The sequence below is a fragment of the Equus przewalskii genome, chromosome 13 (genome assembly GCF_037783145.1).
Source record: "Equus przewalskii isolate Varuska chromosome 13, EquPr2, whole genome shotgun sequence".
NCBI classification, from domain to species: domain Eukaryota; kingdom Metazoa; phylum Chordata; class Mammalia; order Perissodactyla; family Equidae; genus Equus; species Equus przewalskii.
Window position 1 is genome coordinate 85,508,379 of NC_091843.1, and position 23,465 is coordinate 85,531,843.

At 44.3% G+C, this 23,465-nt stretch overlaps 2 protein-coding genes across 3 annotated transcripts in view; one reads left to right on the forward strand and one right to left on the reverse strand.

Moving 5' to 3' along the window:
• Nucleotides 1-2,289: 2,289 nt before the first annotated feature.
• Nucleotides 2,290-23,382, reverse strand: LOC103548669 (S-methylmethionine--homocysteine S-methyltransferase BHMT2). The gene is made up of 8 exons (XM_070571550.1): nucleotides 23,197-23,382; nucleotides 12,638-12,770; nucleotides 10,398-10,489; nucleotides 9,244-9,435; nucleotides 7,517-7,664; nucleotides 7,095-7,277; nucleotides 6,609-6,837; nucleotides 2,290-3,293 (listed from the first exon to the last, which is right to left on the reverse strand). Exons 1-8 carry the CDS (start codon nucleotides 23,365-23,367, stop codon nucleotides 3,212-3,214), a joined length of 1,230 nt encoding a protein of 409 aa, XP_070427651.1. The 5' UTR covers nucleotides 23,368-23,382; the 3' UTR covers nucleotides 2,290-3,211.
• The window catches only part of DMGDH (dimethylglycine dehydrogenase), a 61,533-nt gene continuing 61,301 nt past the window's right edge, over nucleotides 23,234-23,465 (forward strand). Inside the window, exon 1 of one of the 2 annotated variants that reach the window (XM_008516561.2) lies at nucleotides 23,234-23,463. In XM_008516561.2, coding sequence (XP_008514783.2) covers nucleotides 23,366-23,463 — 98 coding nt within the window. In that variant the 5' untranslated portion in view covers nucleotides 23,234-23,365. The remainder of the gene's footprint in view (nucleotides 23,464-23,465) is intronic. The other variant, XM_070571549.1, reaches the window with a different exon arrangement.

Sequence of the window (23,465 nt, forward strand, 5' to 3'; positions counted from 1 at the left end):
TCTTCTTGGGATTTCCAGCTACATAACCAGTTCATCTGCATAAAATGATAATTTTATCATTGCTTTTCCAATTTTTCATTTATCTAACTGTATTTTCTAGTATTGTCAGACCAAGGTAAGTAAGATTGGGGGTACTGAGCGTACTTTCCTGACTTTATTTTGGGACACAATTAATTAAACTGGAGTTAGCACTACATGATTTGAAATACTTTCCCCCAATTTGTTTTTATTATTATCTAAAATGAGATCCAATCTCTACATGAATTTTGGAGTCTTTCAATGCAGGAAATCTTTCTCTTAAAGACTTTCCTTTATTGGTTACCTGCTTGTCTCCTGAAAGTTTTACCAGCTTCCATCTCATGAACATTCTATTCCAGGCATTGCACTTATGACACACGAAGTGAAACCTGTGTGTTTAACAAATCTAAGGTGACTTTTGTCTTATCAATAGTGCTCAGAACACAAGTCATCAAAGCAAAGCAGCACATACGACGAAGCTATTAAACACTCTTCTTGCACACAACCTTCAGCAGCTGCGCACTGCTTCACTACGTGGACGTGCCCTCCATTGCTCAGGCCAGTCTTTAAGCCGTCTCATCTTCTCTTCCTGCTCTCACTCTGCGTATTGTCTTCAGATTCATTTTTCCGTGTTATTTTCCTTATTCACATCTTTCAATCCATGTCACTCCTGCGCCTAACAAAATCTGAAGAACATATTTTAATTTTTTCTTAGGTATCACAACTGGCAATCTGAAAAGATGAATACCTTTCCTCTTTCTAAAAGTCTAAAGGAGCTGCTCTTAGCTAATGTGGACCTCAAGTGATTTTCAGTTTTTATGGGCCAAGGGACCTAGATTTAAAAACACTTCCTTACACCTACCATGTGTAATTCGTGTTTGCTACACCACTTCTAAACTGTATGGTATGAAACAGGATGGGGGTTTCGGTTCGTGCTCGTGCAGACCCAAGAAAAGGATTCAGAGTGCAGGACAGCTCTCTCTCCACTGCAGCCTCTTAGCTCTTGCTCTTTGTCCAATGCCACGCACTGTTCTTTTCACATAATCTTAATCTACTAAGCAAGCTGTTATTGTACAAGCATCCACTCCTGGAGTGGGGCATTCAGGACCAGGCACTAGACTTCAACAGAGGATTTGATGCTGGAGTGTGGCCAGAAGAGCATGACCGTGAGGGTGAGGGGATTGAAAACCAAGTCTCAGTGCCTCCTATATGCCAGGCACTATTCCCAAGCACCTCGTTATCTCATTTAATCCTCAGAGTGCCCCAGTGAGGATGGTTCTGTTATGGCTTCATTTTACAGATGAGGAAATTAAGATGAAAATTAACTGTCTAATGTCACACAGCTAGTATATGGCCAAGCACATCTTAAAAACCTATGCCTTCGGCTGGAGGAAATGACGAAGAGAAAGTACAGGGAAGCCGTAACACCCATCTTTAAATTTCTGAAGAGCTGTCTTATGGAAGAAAGGATAAATTTGTTCTACAGATGCTTGGAGTGTAATATTTGGATCAATAGGTGAAAGTTATTGATAAGATTTCTGGTTAATATATGGAATAACTTTCAAAGAATGAGATGTATCTTAAAAAAAGAATAAGTGATCTTCAGAGGTAGGGAGTTCCTATTGGAAAAGTCTAAACAGAGACTGGATGGCCCTGGTTGGGGATGCTGACAAACATATTCAGGCATTTACTTAGTGGTTTGCATTAATCATTCTCAGGACCCCTAAGGCCTTGAGATGATGGTAAATGATTTACTCTAATTGCCAGCAGTGTGGAATTGTGTATTATTGGTAAAGTTGCAACATTTAATGAATTCCAGGTTGCCTACATTAAGAAACAAACATATCAGGATTGAAGGGTTGATTTATATAAAGCAAAGTTGATAAAAATACCTTAAATCCTGCAACAGAAAAATTTGGATAGACTCTGATAGAAGCAGCAGCTGTGTACATAATAGAGGTCACGCACTATAGAGGTTGTGAACACGGATTCCAGAGCCAGACCACATGGGTTCAAATCCCAGTTCTACCATTTACTAACTGTGTGACCTCAGGCGAGTGACTTAGCTTCATCATAGCTCAGTTCCCTCATATGTAACCTACTATGTTAAACACTATCTCATTTTTAATCCCTGTGAGGATCAAATGTGTGTATGTGTGTCTCTCTCTCGAGGAAATTAAGAGAGAAGAAAGAGCCTGGAACATAAGTAATAAATATTTGTTATTCCAAAAAATTTCCTTGAAATTTTAAATATTCAAACACTATAAAAGGTAAATTATTTTTAATTTTATTAATTGTCACAAATTGATACATTGTTTTGAAAAGACAGAGAAATCAGCTCTAGCAAATAACATAAACACAGGTTAAGAAATTATTAGGCCAAGATAGATTTGAACTCTGACCTTTATAATGGTCTTCTAAAACTGTTTATCTATTTTTATTTATTTTAAACAATCAACAATAAGTATTTCATTGAGCATCTATTATTATACCTAGCACAATACTAAATACTTTAAAGAAAAATATAAGCAGCACATCGCATGGTCCTTGTCCTTAAATAGTTTATAATCTAGTTGTGATTGTAAAGACACATTTAAAAAATTCTAGGACCTAACACCTTTAAGTAAAATCACTTTTGAAAGTAATCGCTTTGGAAAGTTATACCCTTATTTCAATAATCCTGCCATTGCTCAAAACATTCTTTGCATCGTTTCTTTTGGGATTGCTTTGGAGTCATTACAAAAATCACTTAAAGAAAGCGGACTCCTTTTAGTTTAGAACGCCGTTCTGTCTTTCTTAAGCACATAGGTTAGTCACCTGAATTAAGTCACCTGGTGCTCAGTGACTGCTGGTTGTTTTAAAATCTCAGATGCACCCTAAAAGACAAAGTTTGCTATTCTTAATGACTTCAAAAGAATGTACTGCAGCATTACTGGACAGTGAGTATCCAGAACAAGGGGCCTTTCTCATCATCTTTGCTCCTCCCGCAGCCTCCGCTCTCGGTGCTCAACCGCAGCAGGAGGGCTGTGCCCTGTGCCATGTGCTGACTGAACTGAAGGGCCAGCAGCATGGTAGCTGTCCAGCAGCTGGAGATCTCAGGGTGGGCAGAGGACAAAGGCGAGGAAGAGTTCCAGAAGGGCTCGAGGGGGATTTCTTCCTGTTCTATTATTCTAGGGTTTTCTTTCACGACTTCTTAGGCGTCTGGCTTTGACAGTGGAGGACAGAAAGGTCTGCCCGAAGCTGGCAGCAGGTTCTCCCAATACTCCCTTCTAGCCCTGCATTTAAAAAAATATATAGTCAATTAATTAAAAGACACACCTATCTTATAAGTCCAATACATTATATATATATTTGCTAAAATATACATAAGTTTGGTGGAAAATCAGGCTAAAGTAGAACTTGAGTTTCAACATATGGACAGAAAAACTACGTCCGTATCTATTAATGCCAGGGGTCTTTCTCACATTCCTATCCTCCATGACAATCACTGGGTTTCACACCACCTTTCAGAAAAACACAACGTGTTTGAATCTTACATGTTTTTGTGAATTACATTCATTCTGCAATTTCTAGCTATCCTCAATATTTTAACATAAGGACAAGTATATGAAGGGAGATGGAATGAGACCAAAAACCTAACTATAAACAGAATACAAATTACTTCGTAAGTGTTTGTTCCTTGTTTATAGACAAAGGAGACTACAAAAGTTTCTGGTCACAGACTTTTGCGTTAAATATATTTTTACAGTTTCTTCCACTTTACTATGAAAATGAATAAACCAATATTTTTGGATGATGAAAATGTCAGAAATCTGGGGTGTCTGTCTACAGGTTTCTGTGTAATCACAAATTTTTGTGAACATCAGTGTGTTTGGGAGCCCAGAGAGGAAGGGATGTTTGGTTTTGTTGTACAAAACAATGTTCTATCTTTAATTGCTGATGCATTTTAAGGATCTCTAAAAAATGATAATTAAAATAAGCCATTTCTCACTTATTTGAACCATTTTAATCACCACCAAAGTATACTTTCCTTACCTTTTAATTATTATATTTATTTTTAATACCTTCTTTCTAAGCATGACACCCATAAAAACCATCTTCTCTGATAAATATCCATATGTCTTGGAAGAAATGTTTGGCTAAATGATTTCTTGCCTACTTTCACAGTCTAAATAAATTTACATTAGGAAAGTTGTTCCAGTTCCAGAATGAAGACTGTTCTCTATAAAATGGGTTAAATACATAACAGATAACAGCACTGAACAGAGACGAGGAGAAAGCAGAGGCTGGAACTGGTTTCTAGATGATGGAAAAGAGATGGCATTGTATTGACAGATGAGAGAGAGAGAGAAAGAGAGGCAATGATTCAAAACAGAACAGTCATTTAAGAGGCTCCCAGAAAAATGTCTTCAACAATAAAGTGATTGATCATAACAAACACAGTCACACGTTGCAGAACGACAGGCATACTTTCTGAGAAATGTGTCATTAGGTGATTTCGTCATTGTGGGAACGTCATAGAGTGCACTTACACAAACCTAGATGGGATAGCCCACCACACACCCAGGCTACATGGTACTAATCTTATGTGACCACCAAAGTATATGTGGTCCCTCGTTGATGGAAATGCCGTTATGAGACTCATGACTGCAGTATAATGTAGATACTGGGAGACTTTAGAGTAGGCCTGTTCTTCTTTCAACAATGTAAAAAGAAATTAATTAGAAATTCCTAGAAAACCAAACGTTGTACAAAGAAAGTCACAGTCAAGTATGAGGCAAATTAAAATATGGCATGAGTTTGGACTAAGGATGAAATGTAAGAAAAGAGAATCAATTTGACCTTATTGCTTGGAACATTCTCCTATAAGTAGCTCAAGTTTTTAAAAATAGGATTATTTCTCTTTCTCCGTAGTTCCATGCTTACCACTTGGTTCTGCAGTGAATAATGTTTAGAAAATCCTTACCAGGTACCAGGATATTACATTGGAAATTTTATCTAAGGCACCAAGATATGATAGATATCAGGTATCAAAGCAGGACGACACTGCAGTTTCAAAGTAGGTGGGCAAGAGCTGGTCAGACGACTCAGCTGAATGTACACTGGAAAATCTAGACCCCAGAGACCAATGGGCCAGTTACTTTGCTTGTGAGTGAAGAGGGTGCAGTTAAACTGGGGTCAGAGCACACTCTCAGAGTTTGTCTGCATGAAGGAAGGGAGAAAGGTCCTCTAGCCAGTTTTCAGCCTAATAAGAGAGAGAGCGCCAGCCTGGAGGTATTCAAAATCTGGAGGGTATTTAGAATCACCAGGAAGGACAATGGGACCCCCCAAATAGGGGATATCTGGAGTGATCTGCTGAAAAAGCCAGGATCTGAGGTGGAAGCAGCAGTCAGAGAAAAATGCAATGCCTGTGACATGAGAAGTATGGACAAAAGTTTTCAGTGGCAACCTCTGAAGAACCATGACAGTCCCTGTTAAGACCTGCCAGGCCTAGAGAGTGCCATCTTCCTATTAGGGAGGCTGTCAAGTAATAACATTTTACTCCCTTTTCCATCTTCTCTCCTCTCACTCTGAATCTGAAGGGGTAAGAAACCACGGTTAGCAAGAAGGGAAGGGAGGGCTGGAAGCATCAGACAGAGAAAGAAAAGGATCAGGCTGGCCTTCCCACCATGAAAGGAATCTACTGGAAAACAGGAGAAGATTTAAGTGGGAAACGTTCTAAGTTTTGATTTCACATGGAACTGAACACTTTTAACTACTGAATTAAGACTGTGTTTGCTAAGTCAACTGTTCACGGGGCTTTCTATTGCCTAAGAGTACCCGAAGAAGTTCTGGGGCATGTCAGTATTTTCAAACAAGGACAGAGGAAAGGATTCACCCATTGGGCAGGTTTAAACAGACAGAGGAGACAAAAATAAAGTTGCATTCCGATTATACTTCACAAGTCTTGCTTGTTTAGTACGACAATTAAAATAATATTGTAAATGTTATTTACTAGCTTTACATTTTTGTAACAAACCTACAGACAAGCTTGGAAGATCGAATTATAATTACAGAGCAGAACACAATGGTTATAAACCTTGATGATGGAAAAGTAATGGTATAACTTAAAGACGCCGAGAGGCAGATGGGGGAGGAAAAGCAGAAGGAGTCAGCTTTTATATTAAAGAGTCGAATGAAGAGATACTGCCTCATATCGATGGATTAAGAAACAGTGGTTACACGTGAAATTCAAACTTAGAAAAATAACCAACAGAAGAAATAAAAATGTAATAAAATTGGGAGAAGGAGAACAGGGGGAAAAGGGGAAGATTACGTGATTTAAATCCGTCAGCTTTCATAAAGGATTATCAATAATTCCTGCTTAAAATTGATAAACAAGAAATGGAGGAACGAGACTTCAAAACACAAAAGCAAACAGATAATTCCCTCTGGGAATGGGACGGGTGTCAGGAGGGGCAAGTTGCATGCTTCATTTTACACACTTTTCTACTGTTTGAGTTTTTATTGCCATGTCCACGCACAGTGTTTATAAAAAATAAGTAAACTGAGATTAGAGGAAAACAGTCATGTGAATTAAAAATTCCTACCTGGCTCGAATCCAGGGTTTGGTGTGCATATTGAGGCCACTTCCCCAGCTGCCATGTTTGTCCGAAGCCGGAGGCCAAAAGCCCCTTTCTGGGGCCAGCTCCTCTGCAATCGCCCTGATGTGGTAGGGCTCAAATCCACAGCACCCACCAATGTACCTGACCCCCAGGTTGTAGGCCTCTCTGGCGTAGTTTTGAATGTCCCATCTCGTTGCAAGTCTGGGCTCCAGTGCTGTAACAGCAATTACGGCGTTTCTGTTACCATCCCCATTTTCAAATGAGAGGTGCTCTGATGGGCATTTTTTAAAATTTAAAAACAATGAACTTTAGATTAAGTGTTCTTCGGATAGCTCAGTTTTGGTTAACCTTGAACGTTTTTGTCTTATGCAGTCTCCTATTGGAAGACTGGACCATAATTGTTCACGACAGGCGTTTCCATTTTGTCACAACCAGAAATCACAAGGACCTTGGATACACGCCAGATCTTACCAAAGGGATATTCCGGGAGATCCACAAACCCTCCTTTGCCGCAGTCGGGCGTGTGGAACCCCAGGGATTGCACCATCAAGTGCGCCGTCAACCCGGCCGCCTGCAGGCCCTCCTTCATGAGCGTCATCGTCTTCAAGCTGGTCCTGGGCCCAAACCGGCAGTTTACGCCGACGATTGCAGCCCCTACACAGAGAAATCAAGAATGCTTACATTTTATTCACTTACTTGTTTATTTTATTTTTTAATAGTTGGAAGGTGCCTTAGAGGTTAGCTGTCCCCCTCTACCTCCCTAGTTTTAGGAATAACGAAACTGATTCCAGTTCATTCTTTTATTTCTAAACTGCTCTCACGATATTAAGCAAATGTTGCTAAATTTCATAAAAAGTAACGGAAGTACTTATCACATTATGGGTGCCAATCACCTGCTCTCACCAGCTTCGCAGCGCACTCTCCAGGGGGCACATCACGCATGTCTCCCTCCGGGCCTATGCACATGGTAGCTGCCACGGGTTTGCCAGATTCTTTTAAGACTTCCACAGCCCACACAGCTTCCTCAGCGTGCTCAAAATACTAAGAGAAATTTCATTTTTCTTATTGGTCCAAATACAAAGCAGATTTTAAGTGGTAGAACGCACATGTTGTGAAACAGTTATAAAAATAACTGAATATATAATATGTGGTAGAACTTGCTGAGGAATGTGTCTCTATCCGTCTGACCACAGAGGACCATTCTGAGTAAATATTTTAGTTCCTTTAACAATAATACATAGATTTTCACTCAGAGATCATCAATTCGGTGAGACTATGGCTGTTAAAAAGTAATTGAGTATTTAAAATCATAATTTTGAAGGAACAGAAGTTTTGCTAATAAATTTTGGCCTCATCTTTTATGGGCCTGGGTAACCTCTGAAAAATAAGGAGTAGTTTATCATGCTTTATACTTCAGAGTTCCTTTATATCCACTTCTAGTTGGTATTCATAAGGGCTCATAAAGTAGGAAGAAATATGATTATTTCCCCAGATGAGAACACTGACGCCCAGGGTGGAAGGGAGAGCTACTCAGCTTCTTTGCTGATCGCGGCCAGGACCCTTGTCTGGTAAACCCGTGCTGTTTGCAGGGGTGCTTCCCAGGAACCCCCTTAAGTACCACAATTAAAAGCAGAACTTAAGGAAGTAGAGAAAAGTCAGCAGAAATCTCCCTGTTTCTTTCCTTCTTGACTTAGATTCTGCAGAAGCAGTGTGTGAGGAATGACGACGGAGTCAAAAGAGAGGTTCTTAAAAAACAGACTTGTGTTCTCGTCCATCTGGAGGACACATAGGGTGGCGTCTGTGCTCATTTCTGCAGGTGAGTGTTCCCCGGTGAGCTAGCCAGGCTCGGGTGGCCCTCAGTCTCAGGAGGGTGGATGGAGCAAGCTTTTCAACAGGTTCAGTGGAATGACTGGGGAAACGGCAGTTGCAAGGCTTGTACTTGTTCAGGGTAAAGACTTGGGTTGAGGGCTCAACTCCAGGTGGCAGCAATTGTGATGGGAAAAGGGGAATGAGGGCTTTTTAATTCTTGAAAGTGGAAGGAAGAGAATGTTCTGGGCCTTCATGTCCAATCAGCGACCAATTCTTACTGACTCTTCAAAATATCACTCACATGTTACAGCTTGAGCGAAAGCACAGTGGCAGGAGTGAGCAAGGCATGCACGGAAGAGAGCAAGGAACGACTCAGGACTGAGTATATTGGTGGGGCCTGGATGGGCCTGAGCAGCCACCTGTGTCCTAGGCTTTGCTCCCTCAAGTCTCTAACCCAGACAAGCAGCTCCTTCTAGCCTGACCCTCCCATAGGAAAGGATGCTCCCTGAATCATTGTCCCTTTCCTCCCACCCCACATTGTAGGGGGCCCCAGAGTCTGCACCCACCCAGACCTTAGAAACCCACAGGCAACAGTCGGGTCTCTCCTGGGTCTGTCCTTTGGCTTCACAGAGAACCTTGCGTACAAGTGAGAGGATGTTGGCCTTGACTAGAGTGCATTCAAATAAACCTCTGACCATCTACGTGGAGGAACAAGGGCATAAGGCAGTCCAACACTGTCGCGAAAGCTAAAAACTATGCAGTTAGACTTGTCAAAGTAAGTTTATTCCTTTCCCTATGGTACTACGCTTACCTCTGCAATCAAGAAGTCCACATTTTTCCTGGCAAAGACCTCTAATTGTTGTCGAAAAAGTTTTTTAATTCTAGCTTCATCCTTGAGGTGTTTGTACATTGATGTCTGGCAGATTCCCCCTGCTACCAAAGCATCACCTTTGCCAGCCACTTCCCTGGCGAGGTCACAGGCAGCGGCGTTTACCTCTTCCCACTGGGGTTAGAGAGCAAGAGTTCAGATGGTGGCATTTTAAAGGTAAAATATGAGAGAAAACAGGGAGCAGTGAGCAAGTAAGATGAGTACACGTCACTGGTTTAAACTGCAATTTGAGGAGACCAGCAGAGCTGGGTGCCATCTCCCCTACTACCTGTGAGCTTCTATTTCCATTATTGTACTCACCACTGGGTTTTAGTAAAGGTTTATTTGTTGGCCCCCCACACTTGACCATGACCCACTTCAGAATAGGGTCAATGCCTTTGTGTCCCCTTTGTATCCAGCACAGAGAACGGACTATAACTGGTACTCGGTAAAGGTTGGTTGGTTGAATGAACAAATGGGCATTAATATTCACGAGTATTAATGCTTTACATTTGCAGAATATCTCACAATACTTCCACATCCTTCACCTTTACTACTTTTCTCAACACCCCTATGTGTCTCAAGCATAAGTTGTCTCCATTTTGCAGAGAAGACCAATGGTCCATGCAGGTACGTGTCTTGCACAAAGTCACACAGCTAATAGGCTGCAAGGTTGGGTATCAGACCCAATTCTTCTCATTCCTAGGCCAGTGCTGTGTTCCCTAGGACCACTCTGTCTCCAGATGGGCAAGTCAGAAAAGAAGAACGCGAAATGAGAAAGTAAAAAACGCATCTATAAAGTGTTCTTTCTCTACGAAAAAATAGTACAGGATGGCTGTGCACTTCCAACAGCCTGTTCTTTCCTCGTTCTATCCCCGCCCCCTCCCCTAGCTAAAAAGACAGAAAAAGCTCATTTATTTAGTATATACACATTTACATAATCATTAACTACTTAACAGATATTTTATGTGGAGTTTGTAATAGAGTGTAGTCACACATCAGGTCAATAGCATAGCTTCCCATCAGGAGGTTGTTTTTCTTGTAGATGATCCTTGCCCACCCTCAAGACCCCCCACCAGACCGCCATTACAGCTTACCTTGCTTTCCATATTTTCCTCACTCGCAGAAAAGGTGAAAGTCTGCATGACATTTGATCCTGCTCTCAAGAATTCCATGTGAAGCTGACGGACTACAAAGTAGTTGTTTTTTTAATTGAAATTAAAAAATTAAAAACCACAGAAGCTATCATTTTCAGCAGCAGCAGCAGCTCACTCACTCACATCTCTTTCAGTCATAGACAATTTCTTTTTTTGTTTTTTGAAGGTATGCTTTTTTTTTTTTTGGTGAAGAAGATTGGCCCTGAGCTAACATCTGTTGCCAACCTTCCTATTTTTTTTTCTATTTTCTCCCCAAAGCCCCAGTACATAGTGTATATCCTAGTTGTAAATCATTCTAGATCTTCTATGTGGGGTGCTGCCACAGCATGGCTTGATGAGCAGTGTGTAGGTTCGCACCCAGGATCCAAACCAGCAAACCCCGGGCTGCCGAAGGGGAGTGCGTGAACTTAACCTCTTGGCCATGGGGCCGGCCCCTCATACACAATTTCAAACCTAGTACTTAAAAAAAATTGCAGATTAAGGTCTTTAGCGTTCAAGGACAGGACACGGCAGAGTCCACACCAAATTGGGACTGTTTAGAGTTGCCTCATATCATCCCGCTGACGGGCCTCATGGCCTGGTGCAGTCACATGCAGAGATTAAGGCCTGGCTGGCCAACTGTCCTTTGGTCTCTTGGTCTAGAGGGTTTATTCACTTGCCAGTGTAGTGAAGGATGTACCGGGTCTGCATGCAGTCAGCACGGGGAGCCCTCAGAGCAGAAGGAGGAAATTCTCCTCGCGGGCAGAATGTACAGGGGTGGTACCCCCCAGCAGACGGATTCAACAGCAAGCAGCTGGGAGACAGTCAGTGGGCTTCCCTGGCCTATCAGAAAATCCTTCTTTTCTCTCCCCTCTCTCCCCGACCCCAACCCTTAGCCTTGCTGTTTCAACACTTTCTTCCCGGTTTAGCCAAAAGGTCTTCTCAAATTAACAACAAGTTCTTCTCAGGCCGGAAGAAAACTTCCTGCTAAGCACCAGAGAGACAGAACTTTGTCCCTACCACGTAACTGTGGGAGTCTGATGCAACAATAGCACCAGCCATCGGGGACTTCTGCAATGTGGGCATTTCATGCGGGTTAACTCATGCATCCTCACAACACGCCTGGGTCACGCCCCATGTGACAGATGGAGAAACTGACCCTCGGAGAAGTCAAACGACTTGTCCAGGGTCACACTGCCGGTCAGTGCAAAACCGAGACAGGATCCCAGGCTTCTGGGGTACACTGTGCATACACGAATAAAATCTGAGTGAATCAAAAGTTCCATCCATGTCTTGTACCCTGTTTCATCCACTTCGTTCTTGGCTGTCTTTCCCACTTTAACTTAGGAGAACACACACAAGAAAGAGTAAAAACAGAGTTAAAGTTCCAATTTGATGTTACTAACCAATCCCATCACAGTTTCTGCCTCCAACTCCTTTTTTTTTCAGCCAGAAGGATGAGGTGAAACCATGTTTAGTTCTTCATCCCTCCCCTTCTGGCAACAGAACATAGTCTATCATCTATGCTCCGTTAAGCTGGTGGTTCCCATTAGTCCCCCTACCAAACACACTGTTATAAAAGAATACGCAAATTAGCCAGAAGGATGAATCTGAAGCAATTACAGTTTTACTATGTTAAGGAAACTCTTCAATATCCACAAGGGAAATATTCATGGAACAAGTATTAGGATGTATATTTTAGCACTCCCTGAGTATGAAGATGCAAGTGTCTGTGTGTGTGTGTGTGTGTGTGTAGGCAGGGGGAGATAGGCCATTTTCTTCTATTCGCTTCAGCCCATGTACAGTCACTGTCACCACATTTTGGCAAGTGATAGTCCTTAGAAAACACTCACTAGGGGCCAGCCCTATAGCCGAGTGGTTAAGTTTGCACACTCCGCTTTGGTGGCACCAGTTTTGCTGGTTCAGATCCTGGGCGCGGCTCTAGCGCCGCTCGTCAAGCCATGCTGAGGCGGCGTCCCACACAGCAGAACTAGACAGACCTACAAATAGAATACACTAGTATGTACTGGGGGACTTTGGGGAGAAAAAGAAGAAAAAAAAAAAAGATTGGTAACAGATGCTAGCTCAGAGCCAATCTTGAAGAAAAAGAAAACACTTGCTATTATTTTTTTTTTTTTATCTTCTCTCAGATTTAAGCAAACCATCACCCAGACAAACCCTCGCGGGATGCGGGCACCAACCGGCATCCGGGTGCTCAGCGACGGCTTCTGGAGTCCAGAGTCCAGCTTTCACGCAGCCCCTCTTCTCCAGAGTTATGAGAAAGCTGCCGTCTCCAACCACAACCTCCCCACTCTCCAGACGTTCCAGAATACCCTGGAGAAACGAAAGAACAACCACCTAAGACCCCTCTTTTCTTTTCCTAAAAGCAGTTTGTAATTTTAGGAAAGGGGGGCTATGTTCTTACAGCTCCAGTTCTGTCAAAATCGTCAGCATCTAACAGCGTTTGAGCAAGATTGAGTACATGTGTTTCTTGCACAATCCAGGCACTTGTTTTGTGCAAAGTGCTGTGACTGTTTTAACAACATTTAATCTGAATCAAATTAGAGAGAAAGTGCTGATTCTATGATAGTTATTTTGGTTTTTCCACATGTTTGTGGCAGACACTGCTAGTTGCCTAACTAATAAGGAGTTTCTCTCTTCTTCTTTGCTAGTGGATTTTGTTTGGGGAAAAGACGTCCTCAGCTTACAAAAAAATTTCTCAGGCTCTCTTGCAGCTGGAGGTGGCCATGTGACACAGTGCTGGCCAATGACACATAGGTGGAAGTCTGCTGAAGATTTCTGGAAGAGTTTTGCTTTCCTGATACAGATGCTCATTCCCTTCCATCTTGGCACTCTTTCTCCTTCCATGACTGGAATGTCAACATAAGCCCTGGAGGTTTAGCAGTCATCCTGCAGCCATGCCATTGAAAGCCACATGCTAAGGTTGGGGAAGCCGACTGATAACAGCAGCCTGGTGTCTTAATGACATCCTTGAGTGGCTGCAGCAGCCATGGACCGCTAGACCTCTTGCTAGGAGAGAAAAATAAACCTCATCTTTGCATAAACCATTGAACATAATGGCCACAACGTTTCATAATTATGCCCTACAGGGTACGGGAGGTGCCTGGACATGCCCGGTCACCGGCCCGGGTCGGCGTTCCCCCGCTAGCTCGCGCCGTGCCTCGGAACACGCCACTTTGTGTCTTTTGATTGGAAACTTTAATGGATTAGTGCCCTTGGAAAAGAGGCTCCAGAGAGCTCCCCTCCCTTTCTGCCATATAAGGGTACAGTGAGGGGGGATTCCAAGATGGCGCCGTGAGTAGTCCTCTTTGTCTCTCGCCCTTCGAGTCTACAATTATTTGGACACTTATCGCTTGACAAAGGATATCCAGACAGCATCTCAGGACGTCTGAGACACCCACGCGACTATACATCGGAAGGCGGACGGACTTTCCTCCTGGAGGATGTGGAAATAGGTGAAAACTCTCCGACCCCGACGGGCAGCCTAGTACCCGCAAGCGGCTTTCTTCCAACGGACGCCCCCAGAGGATCCACACACATCTAGGGCAGGAGCGAGAACACAACAGAGGAGCGACGGTGGAAACAGGTGACCAGAACCCTACTTAAACCCCCTGCAATTACTCCTAAACGCAGAGGGAAACTTTGGAGTTGCACACCTGAGCCCGCGGGGAGAGTCTCTCCCCGCCATTGGCGGGAGACCCAGCCTGGTGCTCGGGGCGCCCGGAGGGTCCCAGAGAGACGCCCGCCCCGGGGGACTAGGGATTGCCGGAGATCTCGGAGAGGACCGGGACGGGGGAACTTTCAAAGGCGCATCCGGCGACCCGGTGGGGAAGCGCCGGAGCTCCGCCAGGCAGCAGACAAAACTCTCTGTCTGCCAGTAGCAGAGGGGCCACGCTGAGCACTCAGGGCTCCCGGCAGAGGCCCGGAGAGAAGCCCAGAGGGCGGGGCGACCCCCAGCTGCCGTTGCCCGCCCCGGGGGACTGGGGATTGCCGGAGATCTCGGAGAGGACCGGGGCGGGGGGGCTGTCGGGGGCGCATCCGGCGGCCCGGTGGGGAGGCGCCGGAGCTCCGCCGGGCAGCAGACGGGACTCTCTGTCTGCCGGTGGCGGGGGGGCCACGCTGAGCACTCGGGGCTCCCGGCGGGGGCCCGGAGAGAAGCCCAGAGGGCGGGGCGACCCCCAGCTGCCGTTGCCCGCCCCGCGGGACTGGGGATTGCCGGGGATCTCGGAGAGGACCGGGGCGGGGGAACTTTCGGGGGCGGGTCCGGCGACCCGGAGGGGAGGCGCCGGAGCTCCGCCGGGCAGCAGACGAAACTCTCTGTCTGCCGGTAGCAGAGGGGCCACGCTGAGCATTCAGAGCTCCCGGCAGAGGCCCGGAGAGAAGCCCAGAGGACGGGGCGACCCCCAGCTGCCGTTGCCCACCCGGTGAGGCTAGGGATTGCCGGAGATCTCGGAGAGGACTGGGGCTGGAGAGAGTTCCAGAGACCCAGCTTAGTAGCCTAGGGGGAAACCCTACAGGCTCACAGAAGCCTTAGGGAAAGCCTCTGCACAGCACCAGTAGAAGGCACCCAGCCGCCAGCCACAAGGCTGGAAGACCCCAGGGCAAAAGCAGCATAGCTAGGTGTACTAACCACAGACTGTAGAAGATGCCAATAGCTCTCCTGCGACCCATAGAGGACAAGTGAGATTTGGTGGGTGCCGACAGCAACGGAGCGACAAATATAAGTGATCCCACCCCTGGCCGCTGGAAAAGCCCATAACACCGTTGCAGACCCCAAGGAGAGAGCGCATCTAGGTGGGCAACAACAGTAGGCCCCTGCAGCCTGAAGCCCCCCGTGACGGCCCCCACGGCAGAGGAGGGAATCCAAAGGGCCACTGTGGCTACGAAGAGGGGCCCAGGCCCAGTTAGCAACTACGGACAGGGTTCCTGGTTGGTGAAGTATAAACAGCTGCTCCCCCCACCGCAGCAGCTGAAACAAGTGAAAGGAGCAACTAAACTCTATCTCCATGCGGAGGCACAAATCAACATCATCAAGCAATATGAAAAAATACATTAAATCTCCAGAACAGAAAGAAAGTAACAAATACACAGAAAACAATCCCAAAGAAAATGAGATATATAACCTAAATGATGATGACTTCAAAACAGCCATCATTAAAATACTCACTGAGTTAAGAGAGAATTCTGACCGACAACTCAACGAGTTCAGGAGCTATGTCACAAAAGAGTTTGATACGATAAAGAAGAACCAAACAGAAATATTGGAAATGAAGAACACAATAGAGGAGATTAAGAAAAATCTAGATGCTCTGAACAGTAGGGCCGATAATATGGAGGAAAGAATTAGCAATTTGGAAGATGGCAATATAGAATTGTTGCAGGCAGAGGAGGAGAGAGAAGCAAGACTTAAAAGAAATGAAGAAACTCTCCGAGAATTATCAGACACAATTAGGAGATGCAACGTAAGGATTATAGGTATACCAGAGGGAGAAGAGAAGGAGAAAGGGGCAGAAAACCTATTCAAAGAAATAATGGCTGAGAACTTCCCAAATCTGGTGAGGGAGATGGATCTTCAGGTGACAGAAGCCAATAGATCTCCAAACTTTATCAATGCAAGAAGACCAACTCCACGGCATATAGTAGTGAAGCTAGCAAAAGTCAACGACAAGGAGAAAATATTAAGGACAGCCAGGCAAAAGAAACTAACCTACAAAGGAACCCCCATCAGGCTATCAGCAGATTTCTCAGCAGAAACTTTACAGGCTAGAAGAGAGTGGAATGATATATTCAAAAATCTGAAGGACAAAAACCTACAGCCGAGAATTCTCTACCCAGCGAAAATATCCTTCAAATACGATGGAGAAATAAAAACTTTCCCAGATAAACAAAAATTAAGGGAGTTCATTGCCACAAAACCTCCTCTTCAGGAAATCCTCAGGAAAACCCTCATTCCTGAAAAATCCAAAAAAGGAAAGGGGCTACAAAACCAAGAGCAGAGGAGATAAGTAGAAGGACAACAACAGAGAGTAGCAGCTCTACATCAGAACAGATTAAACCATGGGACGAGAAACAAAGGAAACTGAAGAAAACCGGAAAACAAGACAAAATGGTAGTGGTAGGTCCCCACGTCTCAATAATCACTCTAAATGTAAATGGATTGAACTCCCCAATCAAAAGACACAGAGTGGCAGGATGGATCAAAGAACAAGATCCAACAATATGCTGCCTCCAGGAAACACACCTCAGCCCCAAAGACAAACACAGACTCAGAGTGAAGGGATGGAGAACAATACTCCAAGCTAATAATGAACAAAAGAAAGCAGGTGTCGCTATACTAATATCAGACAAGGTAGATTTCAAAGCAAAACAGATAAAGAAAGACAAAGAGGGACAGTATATAATGATAAAAGGGACTCTCCACCAAGAAGACATAACACTTATAAATATATACGCACCCAACACAGGAGCACCAAAATTTGTAAAGCAACTCTTAATAGAACTAAAAGAAGACATCAACAACAATACAATAATAGTAGGGGACCTCAACACACCATTAACACCAATGGACAGAACATCCAGACAGAAAATCAACAAGGAAATAATAGAATTAAATGAAAAATTAGACCAGATGGACTTAATAGATATATATAGAACACTTCATCCAAAAACAGCAGGTTACACATTCTTCTCAAGTGCACATGGAACATTCTCAAGGATTGACCATATTTTGGGAACCAAAGCAAACATCAATAAATACAAGAGAGTTGAAATAATATCAAGCATCTTTTCTGATCATAACGCTATTAAACTAGAAATCAACTACAAGAAAAAAGCAGAGAAAGGTGCAAAAATGTGGAGACTAAACAACACGCTTCTCAACAAACAATGGATCATTGAAGAAATTAAAGAAGAAATCAAATATTATCTGGAGACAAATGAAAATGAGAACACGACATACCAAATCATTTGGGATGCAGCAAAAGCAGTCCTAAGAGGGAAATTCATCGCAATACAGGCTCACCTCACTAAACAAGAAAAAGCTCACGTAAGCAACCTCAAACGACACCTAACAGAACTAGAAAAAGAAGAACAAACAAGGCCCAGAGTCAGTAGAAGGAGGGAAATAATAAAAATAAGAGCAGAAATAAACGATATTGAAACAAAAAAGACAATAGAAAGGATCAATGAAACAAAGAGTTGGTTCTTCGAAAGAATTAACAAAATTGACAAACCCCTAGCCAGACTCACCAAGAAAAGAAGAGAGAAATCGCAAATTAATAAAATCAGGAATGACAGAGGAGAAATCACAACAGATACCAATGAAATACAAGAGATCATAAGAGAATACTATGAAAAACTATATGCCAACAAATTGAACAACCTGGAAGAAATGGACAAATTCCTAGACTCCTACAATCTCCCCAAACTGAATCAGGAAGAAATGGAGAATCTGAATAGACCAATCACAAGTAAGGAAATAGAAACGGTAATCAAAAACCTCCCCAAAAATAAGAGTCCAGGACCAGACGGCTTCTCTGGAGAATTCTACCAAACATTCAAAGAAGACTTAATACCTATTCTCCTCAAACTGTTCCAGAAAATTGAGAAAGATGGAGAACTCCCTAACACATTCTATGAAGCCAACATCACTCTGATCCCCAAACCTGACAAGGACAACACAAAGAAGGAGAACTACAGGCCGATATCACTGATGAACATAGATGCAAAAATCCTCAACAAAATTTTGGCTAACCGATTACAGCAATACATCAAAAAGATTATACACCATGATCAAGTGGGATTTATACCAGGGACACAGGGATGGTTCAACATCCGCAAGTCAATCAACGTGATACACTACATCAACAAAATGAAAACCAAAAACCACATGATCATCTCAATAGATGCAGAGAAAGCATTCGACAAGATCCAACACCCATTTATGATAAAAACCCTCAGTAAAATGGGTATAGAAGGAAAGTACCTCAACATAATAAAGGCCATATATGATAGACCCACAGCCAACATCATACTCAATGGACAAAAGCTGAAAGCCATCCCTCTGAGGACAGGAACAAGACAAGGGTGCCCACTTTCACCACTCCTATTCAACATAGTTCTGGAGGTGCTGGCCAGAGCAATTCGGCAGGAAAAAGAAATAAAAGGAATCCAAATAGGTAACGAAGAAGTAAAACTCTCGTTGTTTGCAGACGACATGATCTTATACATAGAAAACCCCAAAGAATCCACAGAAAAACTATTAGAAATAATCAACAACTACAGCAAAGTAGCAGGGTATAAAATTAACGTGCATAAATCAGTAGCATTTCTATACACTAACAATAAACTAACAGAAAAAGAACTCAAGAACTCTATCCCATTCACAATCGCAACGAAAAGAATAAAATACCTTGGGATAAACTTAACCAAGGAAGTGAAGGATCTATACAATGAAAACTACAAGACTTTCTTGAAAGAAATAGGCGATGACATAAAGAGATGGAAAAACATTCCTTGCACATGGATTGGAAGAATAAACATAGTTAAAATGTCCATACTACCTAAAGCAATATACAGGTTCAATGCTATCCCAATCAGAATCCCAAGAACATTCTTCACAGAAATTGAACAAACAATCCTAAAATTCATATGGGGCAACAAAAGACCGCGAATTGCTAAAGCAATCCTGAGCAAGAAAAACAAAGCCGGCGGAATCACAATCCCCGATTTCAAAACATACTACAAAGCTACAGTGATCAAAACAGCATGGTACTGGTACAAAAACAGGTCCACAGATCAATGGAACAGAATTGAAAGCCCAGAGATAAAACCACACATCTATGGACAGCTAATCTTCGACAAAGGAGCAGAGGGCCTACAATGGAGAAAAGAAAGTCTCTTCAACAAATGGTGCTGGGAAAACTGGACAGCCACATGCAAAAGATTGAAAATTGACCATTCTTTTTCACCACACACCAAAATAAACTCAAAATGGATCAAAGACCTAAAGATTAGGCCTGAGACAATAAGTCTTTTGGAAGAGAATATAGGCAGTACACTCTTTGACATCAGTTTCAAAAGAATCTTTTCGGACACTGTAACTCCTCAGTTGAGGGAAACAATAGAAAGAATAAACAAATGGGACTTCATCAGACTAAAGAGCTTCTTCAAGGCAAGGGAAAACAGGATTGAAACAAAAAAACAGCTCACTAATTGGGAAAAAATATTTACAAGCCACTTATCCGACAAAGGGTTAATCTCCATAATATACAAAGAACTCACACTGCTTAACAACAAAAAAACAAACAACCCGATCAAAAAATGGGCAGAGGACATGAACAGACATTTCTCAAAAGAAGATATGAATATGGCCAATAGACACATGAAAAGATGTTCATCATCGCTAATCATCAGGGAAATGCAAATCAAAACTACACTAAGATATCACCTTACCCCCGTTAGATTGGCAAAAACATCCAAAACCAAGAACGACAAATGTTGGAGAGGTTGTGGAGAAAGAGGAACCCTCATACACTGTTGGTGGGAATGCAAACTGGTGCAGCCACTATGGAAAACAGTATGGAGATTTCTCAAAAAGTTAAAAATAGAAATACCCTATGACCCAGCCATCCCATTACTGGGTATCTATCCTAAGAACCTGATATCAGATATCTCAAGAGTCCGTTGCACCCCTATGTTCATCGCAGCATTATTTACAATAGCCAAGACGTGGAACCAGCCTACATGCCCAGAAACTGATGATTGGATAAAGAAGATGTGGTATATATACACAATGGAATACTACTCAGCCATAAAAAAAGACGAAATTGGCCCATTCACAACAATGTGGATGGACCTCGAGGGCATTATGTTAAGCGAAATAAGTCAGTCAGAGAAAGACGAACTCTATATGACTCCACTCATAGGTGGAAATTAGCATATTGATAAGGAGATCTGATCGGTGGTTACCAGGGAAAAGGGGGGGTGGGGGGAGGGTACGGAGGGGGAAGTGGTGTACCCACAACATGACTAACAAAAATGTACAACTGAAATCTCACAAGGTTGTAATCTATCATAACATTAATAAAAAAAAAAAAAAAAAAGGAAAAAAACAAAAAAAAAAAAAAAAAAAAAAAAATAATTATGCCCTACACTTTCCAGCATGTTCATGTACAAGTTATCATTTGGCACTCTCAAAAACTCTGTGAGCTAGGCAGGACAGAGAGATTTTATTCCCATTTTATAAGTGAGAAAACTGAGGTTCAGAGAGGCCAAGTGACTTGACCAAGATCACAGAGCTAAGTGGTAAAAAAGCAGGGTTCAGATCTTCTAAATTCCAAGTCTCTTTCTATTTTACCACCTTTCTATTCAGCCCAACCATAACTTCAATAAACATTGTATCCAGAGCAGTTACCCAAGGGCTACGGTTTCCGTCCCCCGTCGTCTAAAACGGGCCTCCCCCGGGTCCCTGCATGGCACACCCTCTCACTTCCTTCAGGTCTCTGGTCAAGTGTCATCTTTTCAGAGGCCTTCCCTGATGACCTCATAAAAAACTGCACACACCCCATGGCAATCCCTGTCTCTCTTGGATAGACTGCATTCGTTGAAGATACAAGCTTTTATTGAAAACACAAAGCCAGTTCAGTCCAGCCCTGCGTACAGCTGGACACAGAGCAATGCACAAACGGGGGAGAAAGCCTCCCGCAGCCCCCTCTAACCAGTCGTATCCGCAGTCCCGGAAGGTGCACAAGAAGGGGTTGCACTGGAGGCTAAGTACCGGGCCACCACAGGTGCAGCATCTCCATTTTCCTGGCGAGGGACATTTTCATCTGTTCTCTAGATGCTTGTCCAACATTTTAAATTTGCCAATTTTCTAAACAGCCATTGGCAACATATCTGTTATCAAGCTTTGAATTCAGAGCATGTTTTAGCCCCTCCTTCACTGCTATACTTACCACCTGCATTAAGGGCTACCCCAGGTGATCTAAAGACCATTCCAGAACGACAGAGGACTGTGTAAGGTAAAGGGTGCTGCAAGCTAATTTGCAGTACCTTTATATTTCCATCCCATCCTCCCTTTTGGTCTGCCAGTGAGTCCGCCTAGGATCTGGCAGTGAGCTCTAGGAGGCATTTGTGCCCGCCTTTTGCAGATCCCAGTAATCAGATCTCTAGATTTAAGATCTGGCTTCAGGGCACCTCTATCCACACGGAGGGGAGAATGACTGCAGGCATGGCAGGAGGCAGCCCGACATCCAGGCTGCCTACAGTCTCTCCCCACCTGCCTGGAATTGCCGCCTGGACTGCTCTCTGGATTCAAGAAGCAATTAGAGGTGTTGTCTGCGGCAATTAAAGGAATTCTTAAAATGTAGCGTAGCTGAGAAGGGAGGCAGATCGGCTCCTTGCCGCTGACGTTTTTACCCTCCCAGGTGCACAGTAACAGGGCTAGTGGACGATGATCTCCGTGTGGCAAGAGGAGAGAGAGTGAAGAAGCTGAACAGGGGCAGCAAATTTTAAAGACCTTTTAAAAAAAATGAACTTGTAACAGTGAACACAGTATTAGAGAAAGTTAGAGAAAGAAATCAGCACAATGTTCTTTATCTTTTTATTACACTCATTTTCTTCAACGTCTATATTTTACTTTTATGGTCAGAAAAACATGTCCCAAAGTATTTTTTCTTGTTTTTGAATCCATTTTCCTATCTTATGTAACTACTACCATTATTGTGTCCTCCCTTACAGCGTGTATATAAATATTGTCATATGGTTGGGATCAGTCTGTGATGTACTCTATCTGCTTTTCTAACTGAACATGGCCAAAGCACTTTGCCTGTTCCCATACTTAGCTTCCTAATAACTTATTAAGCGGATGAACCTTAACTTATTCAGGGATCCCACTATTGTGGCCATCTTGGTCGGTCCTTTTTACTACAGATAAATCGGTGGTGCTCATTTCCATGTCTCTACCGCCCCTTCCTTCCCAACCCTCTCTTCTGAATTATGGGACGCAGGTGGGTTGCTCTAAGGGGTCCGGGAGGAGTCACACGTCCAAGTTCATGCCCTTCCTGATTTTGTTTCGTCACTTCTTCTCCCCACCACGCACGCACCCGGCGTAGAAATGGGAGACGAAGCCGACTGCTGGCGACCAAATGGGGAAAGGAGCCCAGAGAAGGAGCCAGGGCACGGGGACTGCCAAGTGGAATGAGGCAGAGGGGTCCCCGCGCACCGTCCACCCTCCGCCGCGGGACCCGCAGTGTCCGCGCCGGGGACTGGTTTCGGGTCAGACTGCGGCCCTTCCCAAAACACGAGAGAACCGAGCGGCGGGGCGGGATGAGCCGGAGGGCTGTGGGTGCGCGTCGGTGAGGGTGCAAAGTGTGAGCGCAGCCTCTGAGTCCGAAGGCTAGACTTCAAATCCCAGCTCCCCCGGACTAGATCGGTGACTCTGAGCCACTCGCCAGACTCTCTGAGCCTCAGTTTCCCCATCTGTGAAATGGGGATAACTGTGAAGAGGAGAGAATTTGCGTAAAGCCCTCGCGCAGTGCTGGGCACCGAGTCAGGGCTCAGTAAACGGGACGCAAGATTATCTGATCCTCCCAGCGAGGTAGTGTCGTCCTCCCGGCTCCTCGCTCTCGGGTAAACCGAAGCCCAGAGCTCCTCGGGACTGAGGCGGGATCCGGACGCCGGCGCGGGGAGCCCAGGGCCGGGCCGGCTGCCTGGGGACCCGCGCGCCCCGCACACTCACCTTCTTGGCCCCGGGGCCTCCTGCCGCTCCCATCGCGCCGCGGGTGTGCGGACGCCGACCCGGGGGCGCGCCGGCCAGGAGCCCGCCCCTCGCCGGGGGAGGGCCCAGTGCCCCGGCCCGCGCCGTCGGTGGCCTCGCGCGTGGACTGCGCCCTCGGCTGCGCCTCGCCATGCTCCGCGCCGGCGCGCAGCGGCTGCGGGGCCTCCCGCTGCCCCGTCTCCCGCTGCCCGGCCTCCTCGGGCGCCCGCGCTCCACCTGCAGCCGAGGGT

Excerpts from the sequence above, each read along its gene's own strand:
- LOC103548669 (XM_070571550.1), bottom strand. The coding sequence starts at position 23,367 with ATGGCGAGGCGCAGCCGAGGGCGCAGTCCACGCGCGAGGCCACCGACG. Across the intron at positions 9,436-10,397 it reads AGGAAAATATGGAAAGCAAG|TGGGAAGAGGTAAACGCCGC; the intron begins GTAAGCTGTAAT and ends CTCTAACCCCAG. Across the intron at positions 7,665-9,243 it reads TGGACTTCTTGATTGCAGAG|TATTTTGAGCACGCTGAGGA; the intron begins GTAAGCGTAGTA and ends AATTTCTCTTAG.